General features: G+C 53.5%; 1 protein-coding gene and 1 non-coding gene across 2 annotated transcripts in view; both read left to right on the forward strand.

The window, feature by feature from the left end:
• IGFBP5 (insulin like growth factor binding protein 5) overlaps positions 1 to 5,221 on the forward strand; it is a 19,866-nt gene extending 14,645 nt beyond the window's left edge. The window contains exon 4 of the mRNA XM_029933873.1: positions 493 to 5,221. Coding sequence (XP_029789733.1) covers positions 493 to 624 — 132 coding nt within the window. The 3' untranslated portion in view covers positions 625 to 5,221. The remainder of the gene's footprint in view (positions 1 to 492) is intronic.
• Positions 242 to 371, forward strand: LOC115288853. The gene has a single exon (XR_003907240.1). It is a non-coding gene; the product is annotated as a small nucleolar RNA SNORA33 (small nucleolar RNA).
• Positions 5,222 to 12,056: the final 6,835 nt, after the last annotated feature.

Here is a 12,056-nt window from a genome sequence, read left to right on the forward strand (position 1 = left end):
ACCCCCACCTCCTCCACCTCCACCACCTCCACCACCTCTACCACCACCCCCTCCACCTCCACCATCATGTAGCCACATGGAGAACACCACAGTGGAGGACCCAGAATGGGTGACATAAAAAGGTTGTAAGAGCCAATCAAGGGCAGACTGTCTAAATTAGCATTTTCTCTGGGGATTTCCCCCTGCAGAGGGCTCACCAGAACCCTATGGTTGAAATCAGGGTTAAGAATCTGTCTGGGAAGAGCTGGCCAATGAATCTGCTTAGCCGAATGTGTTTCTGCAGAAATGTAAAAAATGCTGGCAATAGTAATGCCATGTTATGAGCCTTAAAGACATTGAAGTCATTAAGGTCCCTGAAAATGGCTACAAGAGGGTGGAAGAAAAAAAAGAATCTGTCTGGGGGAGGGAAGACAAGGGCCAGAACGAGGTCCAGATAGGAGCACAGCCTCAGGGGACAGCCTTCCTCACTGCCTGTCACTCTCCCCACCCCAGTGCAAGCCTTCTCGTGGCCGCAAACGTGGCATCTGCTGGTGCGTGGACAAGTACGGGATGAAGCTGCCAGGCATGGAGTATGTCGATGGGGACTTTCAGTGCCACACCTTCGACAGCAGCAACGTTGAGTGATGCGTCCCCTCCCCACTCTTCCCTCACCCCCTCCACCCCCAACCCCGACTCCAGCCAACACCTCCCTCCACCCCAGGATGCCACTCATTTCATCTCATTTAAGGGAAAAAAATACATATATCTATCTATTTGAGGAAACTGAGGACCTCGGAATCTCTAGCAAGGTCTCAACTTTCAAACCGGCAACAGCAGAGATGCAGAAAGCTAAGGAGATCCCCCGCCCCCGCCCTTGAAAATGGTTTTCTTTATGAAGCAAGTTGAATGGAAAGGGAGGGGAAGGGAGGAGGCACACGAGAGAGAAGGGAAGAAAGTGCATGTGTAGAAGAAAGGGGGAGACAAACCGAGTTTTGAAAAAGGAAAGAAGAATGTGGGCAGGAAGGAAAGATCACCAGACCATAGCTGGATCCACCTGTGGCATCCAGCCCTGGCCTGAGTTGGGAGACATTTGGGAACTGGAAGGTATGGCCCAAGGTGTGGCATTCCGTGACACCCTTGGGGGTTTTCCCTACTGGATTGGTCGGAGGGGGACAAAGGGAAAGACAGAAGGGGTCAGCGCCTCTCCTGGATCTTTCTCCACCTCCAGCCAGCAAGCAGCATGGCTCGAACCCGCCCCTCCTCCCCTCTCACCCGGCAGAGGGTTCTCCCTCCCCGAAACTTATAAAAGCGAAAATGCATTCCATTCTTCTCAAAACAAAGCAAACGAATAACCGAGTGCTATTAGATAGATAGATTTTCCTAAGCAGATTCATAAAGACTGAGTACGTGTACGTCTTTCACTCACTCCCCGTGCAGACTTTCAGAACCCAGTACACACCCCCAGAGCGGAGAGACTTGCTTCTCCAGCGTGACTCGATCCGACCGACACGCACGGTGGTTTTGGCCCCTCATTGCACCCAGTTCCCTCTTAGCACGGCCTCTGTGGGGGAGGATAGGCTGAAAACAAGGGGGCCCCATAGTTATGGACGAGGCTCCACGTAGTCATATATAAGGTATATAAATCTATTTTATTTCTTTTTTTTTTTCCTCTCTTTCTTCCTTTTTTTCAAAGGTTTGCATTAACTTTTCAAACTAGTCCCTACGGGGGCACTGAGGAACTTCCTCATTCTGGGAAAAACCAGGAAAACCCATATTCTTCTAACACAACCCTTAACTCCAGCTTTGCCAGCCTCCGTCAAGTGGCAGACTCAACCCTCGGTGGGCCACAGTGTTGGATTTCTTTCACGATTTCCCGAGTGTGTGTCTGTCCATAGGTACCACCAAGCCAGGTAGATGAGGGCTCTCGATGGTGCACTGCCCCCGCCCCTCCCGGTGCCCTTCGCACATGCTTCAGACCCTCCGGAACTAACCGGCTCTGGGCCCTGCACACCAGGTTCGAGTTTGACCCCCTGGTCCCGCCCAGCCTTTTCATTTCCCCCCGGGCAGAGCCTGCATTTTTGAAAGCCTCTCTGGGCCTTCACGCTGGCAGAGCAGGAGAGAGACTGAAGTGAGAGATGGCAGCAAGGGAGATGGAGGTGAATCAGTTTAAATACAGGGAACCAATAAAAGTGATTGCCTTGCACAGGCCCTTCTTAGAGGGAGTGTGGAGGGATGGAGCTGGAGGGATGGAAGGATGGGGCTGGAGGGATGGAGGGAGTGGGGGAGGAGGACCGCCCTGCTCCAGCTTTGGAGAAATGCAACAGAAAAGGGGGACAAAGCCAAGAGAAGCTTCCCCAGCTCCCCACCCTCTAAGCACTTTGGGATTCAAGAGGAAAATGGGGGTACAGTTTCTCAGAAAGAAATAAGCTTAATCGAGGCCTGAGAGCCAGGGAAAGTGGGCAACTTTAGGCGGGTTCTAGACCCTTGCCTCTGGACAAGAGCAAGGATCAACAGAGAGGGACTGGCCATGCTTTTGAAGGGACGAGACCATGCACTCAGGTGGCCACCTTCGATCCACAATGAGGGACTAAGGCCCGAGTCTTACAAGGCCTCCATCCACATGGCCGGTGCAGGCTTTGTCCCTGGCTCAGAGGACGGAAGAAAGGCCCAGGACGACCAGGAAATGGATGCTTCAAGAGTGCTGTCGTTTGGCAGCCAGATTCTGAATGAAGAAAATTCCCATTCTTACTGACTTCCTCCGCAAGTTGGCAGCCGTGGGGCTGAGGCTGGAGATGGCCTGCCAGGAAAGGGAGCTTGGACCCTGGCAAAGGAGACCCCGCCTTGGTTACTGCCCTCTCCACTCACTCCTGATGGTGTGACACGGCAGAGGCCACCCTGACACCAAACTTGGGGCAATGAAGAGGAACAGCGGAGAAGCATAGATTTCAGCTGATGGGAAACTTGAAGCTGTGGAACGCGATGAGGTGGGGGTCTGCTGCCCCCCACAAGGAAGGTCGGCTGGGACAGGAAAGATGGTCGATAGTCATAGGACAAAAGACCCTATGGGGATATCAGCCGCGAGGACTTACTTGACCTGCTGCGTCCGTGCACCGTCTCTCTGCACAACTGTCCCAAACCCCCGATCATTGTTTCTGTGTCTTAGGCCAGTATTGTAAACCTTTCCCACTTCTCTCTTCCGTTTGCCCTTTCTTTTTGTGGATCTTGAGCAGTCTTCTAACTGGGATCTGCCAAGTGGATACTGGGGTGCCATTCCCCCTAAGAAAAGACTGAGCCAGGAATTGCATACCCTTTCCCACACCCCTCCCAAGACCTGGACCTGGTTCTTGAGAGGGGCTCTCTCTTCACCCCTGCTGTTTACTGGATTCTGGAGGATGGCTGCCCCTGACTTTGGCCCTTAGCTGTCGGCCACGAGGTGGGGAAGGATGGCCTGGCTTAACCCCACCAGCGTCTTCAGGCTTCCGCCATTCAGGCTGCCTCCCGGGGACCTGTGAGGCCAGTGCTTTTGCAGAGCATGGCTCTGGTCGGCTGGCTGCTCCCCAGAGGACGCTGGACCTTCGTGACGAATGAGAGTAACCTCCCAAGAGGGAGGCCTGGCCTGGAAAGGGAGTCATGGAGGAAGATGGAGCATCCCTGGGGCAGGGCAGGAGGGAAGGCAGATGGCCACACCACCAACTGGGGTCCTGAGCAGGGACCTTCTTGAGTCCAGGCTGCCTGACGGCCTACTGTTATAGGCTCCTGGTTTTCTGTGGCCTCAAGACTCAACATTGCCCCGCCTACCCACCCCCCACCAGAAGACCTCTTCCCATCCCCCTTTGACTCATGCCGCACTCTAGCAGCCCGAGGACATCTGTCCCTTGCACTGCTGCCCGGTGACGGAGGGAGGCCTAGTCAGGACTGAGCCTCCTTCCTCCAGAGCTTCCCCACCAACCTGGGCAAAGCAGGGCATCTGAGATGGAAGAGACTCGAAAGTTCTCAGACAGCCAGGCCTGGACAGCCAGGCCTGGAGACATTCAACCCCACCCCCACCCCCTGGGGGAGGACGGGAGGCCCAGGAGGCCCCTTGTGGTGTACCTCCTGTCTCCTCACCCATTTCCCCCACATCACCACCTCATTGGTCTCCACGGTAACCACAGGGCCCGCCTCCTCTGGGGAGGTGGGCCTGACCTCTGCTCTCCCACCACCCAGCGTGTTGGCAGCCACAGGGCTACCACAGCGCCACCAAGCCCTCCTCAAGGTGGCCCACGGCTGCCCCTCTCCCTCTGCTTGGCACCCCTGAGAGGGCTGCCGTGCAGGTGGGAACTCGAGAGGAGGGGGCCAAGGAAAAGCAATCCTTGGGCTCAAGGAGGACGTTTTTGGCTTCTGAGAGAAAGGAAGCTGGGTTGTGAGAAGTGGTGGGGGACTGGGGACCTGCCAGCCAGCCACCTGGGTGTTGTACTGTCTTTATTTTTAAAACCACTAAGTGCAAGACTTATTTTTGCACTTTTCTCCACTTTTCTTTCCCTCCTAGGTTTTTGTTTCTTTTTTTAAACTTACTTTCTTGGTTTTCTAATGGAGTATATAGGTTAGCCATTTTCACAGACTCTGGCCCCCTCTCCCGTGGGGGAAGGGAAGGTGGGGAGGGCCACCTGCGCCCGGCACCCCCCTCCACCTAGCTCCCTGGTCCCCAGCCACCAGCCTGAGTCCCAGATCTCCCGCCACCACCACCTCCACCATCGCACAGTAGCCCACATGGATAGACCGTTGTCAGACAAGATTCCTTCAGATTCCGAGTTGCCTACCGGTTTTTTTTCTTTTTTTTAAGACAGCAATAACCACAGCACATATTACTGTAGCTCTTTGTAGTTTTACGTACATACATACCGTAACTCTGTCTCTCTCTTTGTTTTGTTTTCCACTTTTTTTTAAAATAAATGCTCGTAAACTTTACTAGTGAAAAGGATGAAAAAGATAAATCGACAAATAAAACCAGTTTGTGGGGGAAAAGAATTGCGGGAAAAAAAAATCACCTGAATGCTGAGGGGCTCGCCTCCTGTTTAGCATTTTGTACCTGAGGAAATAAAAAAACAAAAACAAAAACAAAAAGCCAGAGGATCTCACGTTTTATTAAAAAAAAGTGAAGATTGCTGTATACTATTTATTCAACTTATAATTTATGTTACTCCTTGATCTTTGTCTTTTGTCATGACAAAGCATTTATTTAATAAAGTTATGCATTCAGTTAGCCTGCGTCAGCGTCCTCCGAGGGCCCAGGGAGGCAGGTGAAGGGTGAGAGGCGCACAAGGGGCCCCTCAGGCCTTGGCCCTGCCCCCTCCCCCGAGGATCCCCCCGGCCCCCCCCCCCCCCCCCCCCCCCCCCCCCCCGCCGTCCACACCAGGGTGCCCCCTTCTCCATCCATTCAAAATATCCCAATGAGTTAATGGACATAATGTGCTTGGAGCAGCGATTAGTCAATGTGCGCTCAGCTACTGTTTTTACTGTTACTATCATCCTTTAATCTCAGCCCCTGCTATTAAGTAAAGTGGCCTTAATCTACCCTTTAGCAAATGACAGGTGCCTTCTCCTTGGAGAGGATTTTCAGGAAGGCATTTCTAGAATGTTCTTCAGTCACTAATTGTAGTGCCTCGTGTGAGCTCTTGACTCCTGGGAACCTCTGGCCAGCGTGAATCCTGCCTCCCGCTCCTGCCTAGCCGCCAGCGGTTTCTGACAGTGAAGAAGAAGGCCATAAAACGGCTAGTGACTCAGAGTTTAACCTCATCGCGGTTGGAAGAGCACAGTTCATGCATTGTCCCACCATCCTCCTCCTCCTAGGCCCCTTCTTCCTGATGTCCCTGCCTGCCCTTCATGTGTGGGGTGCACGGGAGTACTTGCCCTTCATGTGTCCCCACTGACAGCACCCGCCTGGCGAAGGGGTTGGCCTGTCACTGGCCATACATCCTTCGGAAAGGTCACTGACACTCTCCTCCCTGAGACCTTTCAGCCATGCGATCATTCAGATAGCGCCCAGCAACAAAAACAAAGACAGAGCACCTACTCCCCCCACCCCCCCCACCCCCGCCTTGCCTCTACCTAGATGCGCTAGGACTGACTGGGAGGGATGGAGCATCTATTCACTTCCCTTTGCAGGGGGGTTGATGAGGGAGCCCAGGGGGAGTGGCATTCAGGAAGGCTGTGCTGGTCCAGCCACATGGTACCCCCCCCCCCCCCGCCCAGGACTGTCTCCTGGCCTCTCCATTGCCAGCTGCTCACCCTACTGTCGCACCCATGCAGGGGTGGGGTATGTGGACCAGGACTCTTCTCCCCGCTGCTCTTCCCTCCATCAGGCTCCACTGCTGCCCTCAGGCCTCCTCCCTGCCCTGACAACCTTCATGTGCAAACTTCCTGCCCACCCACAAGGTCACCTAGGATTCTGGCTCCTGGCTCCTGGCTGCTCTGGTCCTTGCCCCGCCCCACCCTGCCCTGCACGATTCAGGGGACAACCCCCACAGCACCCCGGTGATCAGACACTCGCAGGGTTCTTGTGACCTAGTAGGACTGGGCTGGCGCCCGGAGCCCAGCCGTAAGCGCCCTCACCGCCAGCCTGCCACTCTGGTCCATGGCCACACTTCCAGAGACACTGCTCGCTATGCTGTCGACTTCGACAGTTTCGCCTCAACGCTCAGAAGGCACACTCTGAGCCTCAGGACCCTGAAGGGCTCCACACGGAGGATCCAAACACCCCACTCTCCCGCTCCACTCATACTCTATACCACAGTGAGGATACAGGTGGGGGCTGCACCATCAGCGTCTTACTCGTGGGTGAATGTGTCTTTGGTCTCCCCATTCTATTTTCCAAGCCATCCAGCCTCTCTGGCTTTGCCTCCTTCCCTAAGGAGACTAGACCCAGGGCTCCACTGTTACCTCTGCTTTTCTGGGTCCCGCCTGACCGGAAGAAGCCTCACCACCAACACTGGCACTTCCGTTCAGCCCTGCTGAGTCCTGATGGAGAAGGTGCCACCAGAGTGTGGGCTGGCCTCACCACACAACCCCCAAGCTCCAAATCCTGCCTGGAGACCCTGCTAGGGATGCCTCTCTCCCACATTCCCTCATGTCTACAACACCCTTTCACGCTTCTCCTCAAACCCTACCAAAGCAAGACCCGCTTTGTTGAGAGACCCGTTGTGAGAACGTCCTACCTTCCCATCCAAATCCCCGTGGAGTTAGCCAGAAAGCCACCACCCCACCCCCTCCCTCCTGAACCTTTCCTCTTGCTTCCAAAGGATAGCCCTCTTCCTTGGTCCTATGCACCTGCTGTTCCCACCCCCCTCTCTCAACCACCCTTCTCCTGCTCTGGAGGTGACAACCGAGAAGGAGCAAAAGGGGCGAGAGGAGGAGCATCTTGTGGATAGAACCAATGGGTCTTGTTCATGAACTGGATGTCAGGATGAGGGTGATGGGAAGTCAAGAGTGTCTTCTCTACCCAGTGTCCCACGGGCAACTGCAATTCCATGTGCTCAAAACTGAATTCACCCTGTACGCTCAGATACCTTGCTTATCTTATTTTACCTTACACCTAACAAACTGCAAGTTCAAAAACAAGAACACAATTTGAACTCATCACCTTCCGTCCGAAACCATCCTCTCCTCCTCCCCAAACCCTTCCTCTCTTTCTTGTTGCTGTCCCAGAGAATGGCATCACCGTCTACGCAGTGCCGTAGCCTGACCCCCCAGGGTCACTGCTGACTCCTCGTTTACCTCCTACATCCAGCAAGTTCCCAGGCCCCAGGAATCTGCTACCTCATTGCAAACTTTCAAAAAGAGGGCAGCCGGGTGGCTCAATTGGTTGAGCATCTGACTCTTGATTTGGGCTCAGGTCATGATCTTGCAGCTCATGGATTTGAGCCCTGTGTCTGGCTCTGCATGGACAGCACAGAGCCTGCTTGGGATTCTCTCTCCCTTTCTGTCTGCCCTTTCCCACTCGTGCTCGCTCATTCTCTGTCTCTCCCTCCCTCCTTCAAAATAAATAGATAAACATTTTTTAAAATATATTTTAAAAAAAGAAAAGAAAACTTTCATATTTGACCCTGCTTTCCACCTCCCTGCCTAGTCCAAATCACATTCATCTCTCACCTGGATCACTGCCCTCTCCTCCTGCCAGGACCTCCCGCCCTCTCCCATGTCCTCCTTGGCAGATATCAGAGTTGGAATTCACTTTCTAAAACACAGATCCTGTGGCGCCTGGGTGTCCCGGTCAGTTGAGCATCCAACTCTTGATTTCGGCTCAGGTCATGATCCCAAAGTCATCACATCAAGTCCCACATCAAACTCGACCCTGAGCCTGAAGTCTGCTTGAGATTCTCTCTCTCTCTCTCTCTCTGCCCCTCTCCCCTGTATTCTCTTCTCTCCCTCTCCCTCTCTCTCTAATAAAAATTAAAAACAAACAAAAAAAGCACCCATCCCGTCATGCCCATCATCTGTCTAAATGCTTTCTTTTCAGTCCAAAGCTGAAATCCCTTGGGGCGCCTGGGTGGCTCAGTCGGTTAGGCATCAGCTTCGGCTCAGGTCATGATCTCACGGTTTGTGGGTTCCAGCCCTGCATCGGGCTCTGTGCTGACAGCTAGTTCAGAGCCTGGAGCCTGCTTCTAATTCTATGTCTCCCTCTCTCTGACCCTCCCCTGCTCGCACTGTCTCTGTCTCTCAAAAATAAATAAAAAAGCATAAAAAAATATATTAAAAAAAAACAAAGCAGAAATCCCCCAACAAGACCCCCCAAACCCTTCCTGATGAGCTCTCCTCTGACTTACTCTCCAGCTGCTGCTTTACCTACACCCTCTGTCTTCCACAAGAAGCCTCAAGCCCTCGTGTACCTCATGCTGTTCTCTCCTGAACCCCAGCCCAACACACACCATGTCTTTCCCCGAAATTTCTACTTCCTGTGGGACATAGATATTCCTCCTAAGTGCACCTGGGTACACCTCGGTCCTGCCCAGGGACATCATCAAGTTCCGCAGCTGTTTCTGTCCACTACACTGTCGACCCTTCAGGACAGTGGCCATAATCTAGTTCGTCTTCACATCCGAAAACTGTAACCCCGAGCCTCGGATGCAGTACTAACTACATGCAGGCAGCACTTACTATATGACAGTAGTGATCTTATATTCTCAAAGCAGTTCTTTGAAAAAGACATTATCCCAACATTTAAAAGGAAAACAAATAAAGCTCATAGGTTAGGATTGCATCCAAAGTCCCATAAGTCGCAAATAGGAGAGTCCAAATTCTACTCAAAGACTGTGACACCTCCGGGGCAGGCCCTCACCCACCACATCGTGGGGAGCCAGGGCTCAAGACATATGAACTTGGGCGGTCGCAGTCACACAGTCTGTGCTTGGCTTAATCCCCTGCCGTTACTGTCTCGAAATTCTTTTTTCAATTTTTTAAATGTTTATTTTTGAGAGAGAGAGAGACAGAACATGCAGAGGAGGAGCAGAGAGAGAGAGAGAGACAGAGTATCCGAAAAGCAGGCTCTGTGCTGACAGCAGTGAGTCCAATGCGGGGCTCAAAGTCACGAACTGTAAGATCATGACCTGAGCCTACATAGGATGCTTCACTGACTGAGCCACCTAGGCGACTCTTGAACTTCATAGTTATTTCTAAACAAGAGGCTCTGAATTTGCCCCAAATTGTCCAAATTAGGTCACCGAGGAACTAGGTGATTCTATGAATTAGAATGGTCCAGGGGGCGTGTTTCAAGCAGTTTCCCAGGTCCCTTCCCAGACTCCTAGCTCAGGCAGCCTGTGGCGATGGGCCCCCTGTGTCTGCGAGTTTAACAAACACCCAAGCCCCTAAATGGACTCCTGGGACCACCACTTGAGCAAAATGACCCTCCGAGACTCCGCGGAAAGTCAGCTGCAGTTTCCTGTGCTGCCTCACGGTGGCAGTATAGCCCCAGTGTTTGTCAGCAGCCTCGCAGTTCCAGAAAGGTGAGCAACTGGCGTGGCATCCTCAAGATCCCTCCAGCCATCTTCCCACTTGGGAGCAATTATACTTTCCCTCAGCAAAGGTTTCTGGGGGATACTGTCCATCCACCTATCAGGGGTTCCTGCAGTTAGAGCCACAGTGGGGTTGCTCACCCATAAAATCCTCCTCTTCAGAGGGTTTACAGTACAGGGAGGCTGTAGGCAAGTGACATGGAAATGAGCACTCCGCAAAAATATTGCAGAAAAAGCCCGAGTCGGCATCCTTGGGGCCCGCGGGGTGGGGGGGGGGGTGGCGGCTGGCATGAGTGCTAACTCCAGCAATGGCCCCTTGCTAACACCCCCCCCCATTTTATACAGTCCTATAGTTTCCAAAGCACATTCACATCCATGATCTCACACTAATACCGCCCTGTTGTTTGAGGCTGCGATCCTCCCCTTGAGATGCAGAGAACCGAGTCTCTGATAAGGCATGTAGCTCCAGGGCAATAAAACAGGAAGTGGTGGGACAGGGTTCAAACCCAGGTGTCCTGACTCCAGCTTGCTTTTTGCCCAGCTCTGCATTAGAATCCTTTGAAAACCTAAAAATAAAGGAGAGAGAGAAAGAAAAAGAAAACCCTACCTGGGCTCCTCTCCAGGCCGGTCAGATCAGACTCTCCAGGAGCCCGTGGAGTTGGGCATCTGACTTCAGCCCAAGTCGTGATCTCATGGTCTGTGGGTTTGAGCCCACATCAGACTCTGTGCTGACAGCTCGGAACCTGGAGCCTGCTTCAGATTCTGTGTCTCCCTCTCTCTATCCCTCCCCTGCTTGCTCTCTGTCTTTCTCTTTTGAAAATAAATAAGCATTAAAAAAAAAATCAGAATCTCTGCTGGTGGGATGCTGATGTGGGTATTGTTTGAATCACTCCAGTCAATTTGAATGTGAGTCAGGGTTGAGAACGGCCACATCTGCAGGGAGAGCCAGCGCCCGTGGCCACATCCCAGGACAGCAGCTGCAGCCAAGGGGCAGGGACAGGGGCGGCGAGAGCACCCACCTGTGGGTGGAAGAAAATCAGACCCCAAACCAGGATGGCTAACCCACCCACAGGGTCAGACCCAACCCGCATCCAGAGCGCCCTGGACTCCCTTCAGGCAGCCCGCCCTGCTTCCGCCCAAGGGCTGCGTGACTGAGTTGAATGGCACCCACACTCTGGAGTTTGGAGCCCCTGCATGGGCCGTGGAGATTGGACACCTCTGTGGGTTTTTTCTTCATCTGTAAAGTGGGCCTAAGAGTGCCTCGTTGATGGGTTCATGAGGATTGAATTAACTCCGTTTCGGAGCAGCAGAGCAAATGGCCTGCTGGCCTTGGCCGTAGTCTGTTGCAGCCTAGAGCAGTTGGGCCAGGATATACCTGCTTTGCGGAACCTGGTTTTCTTCTAAGGAGAGAAGCTCATCTCACCCCCAGTAAGGGCTGCAAGTGTCTTCCTGCCTCTCCTGAGTCGCTAGAGCAAAGACAGGGGGGAGCCGGTCAAGCAAAACGACCTTCCCTCACCTCCTGGGGCAGGTAAGTATCCGACTCCAGACACAGAAGAGGGACTAACAAAAGAACTAAAGAGGTGGGGCTCTGAGTCGGGTGCTAGGGAGGGGCGTGAGGGAGGGGAGCACTCCTTTCCCTGTGGCTCGCTGCTGAAGTGCGGAGGCCCCTGCAATTCGCCAGGGGTCAGGGGCCCCCGGAACACGGTGGGCAGAACTCTCACAGAATTGTGCTTCAGAAACAGGCTGCTCATCTGTGCCTGTGTCGTCTTGTGAACACTGCCGTTCTGGAAGCCAAACAATTACTTGGGCCCCTTGGAGAACAGCACCTGAAATCCCAGAGGCAACACCTTGGTGAACACGCGGGCATACAACCTTGTTCCCTGTCCTTGGGGACCTGGGGGTCGTCTCCCCCTGCACGGAAGGGAGCTTTCCTTATTCGAGGGGCCAGAGGACCTCAGGTCCAGTGTCTCCCTGTTCTGTCTCCCTCTGCAATGTAGCCTGAACATGGGAGAGAGCGAGAGGCATTCGCTCCACCGCTGCTCCTCCCTCACTGCCCACCCAGGGCGGCTTGGGGGCCAGAGCCTTGGCGGG

The sequence above is a fragment of the Suricata suricatta genome, chromosome 3, assembly GCF_006229205.1.
Source record: "Suricata suricatta isolate VVHF042 chromosome 3, meerkat_22Aug2017_6uvM2_HiC, whole genome shotgun sequence".
NCBI classification, from domain to species: Eukaryota; Metazoa; Chordata; class Mammalia; order Carnivora; family Herpestidae; genus Suricata; species Suricata suricatta.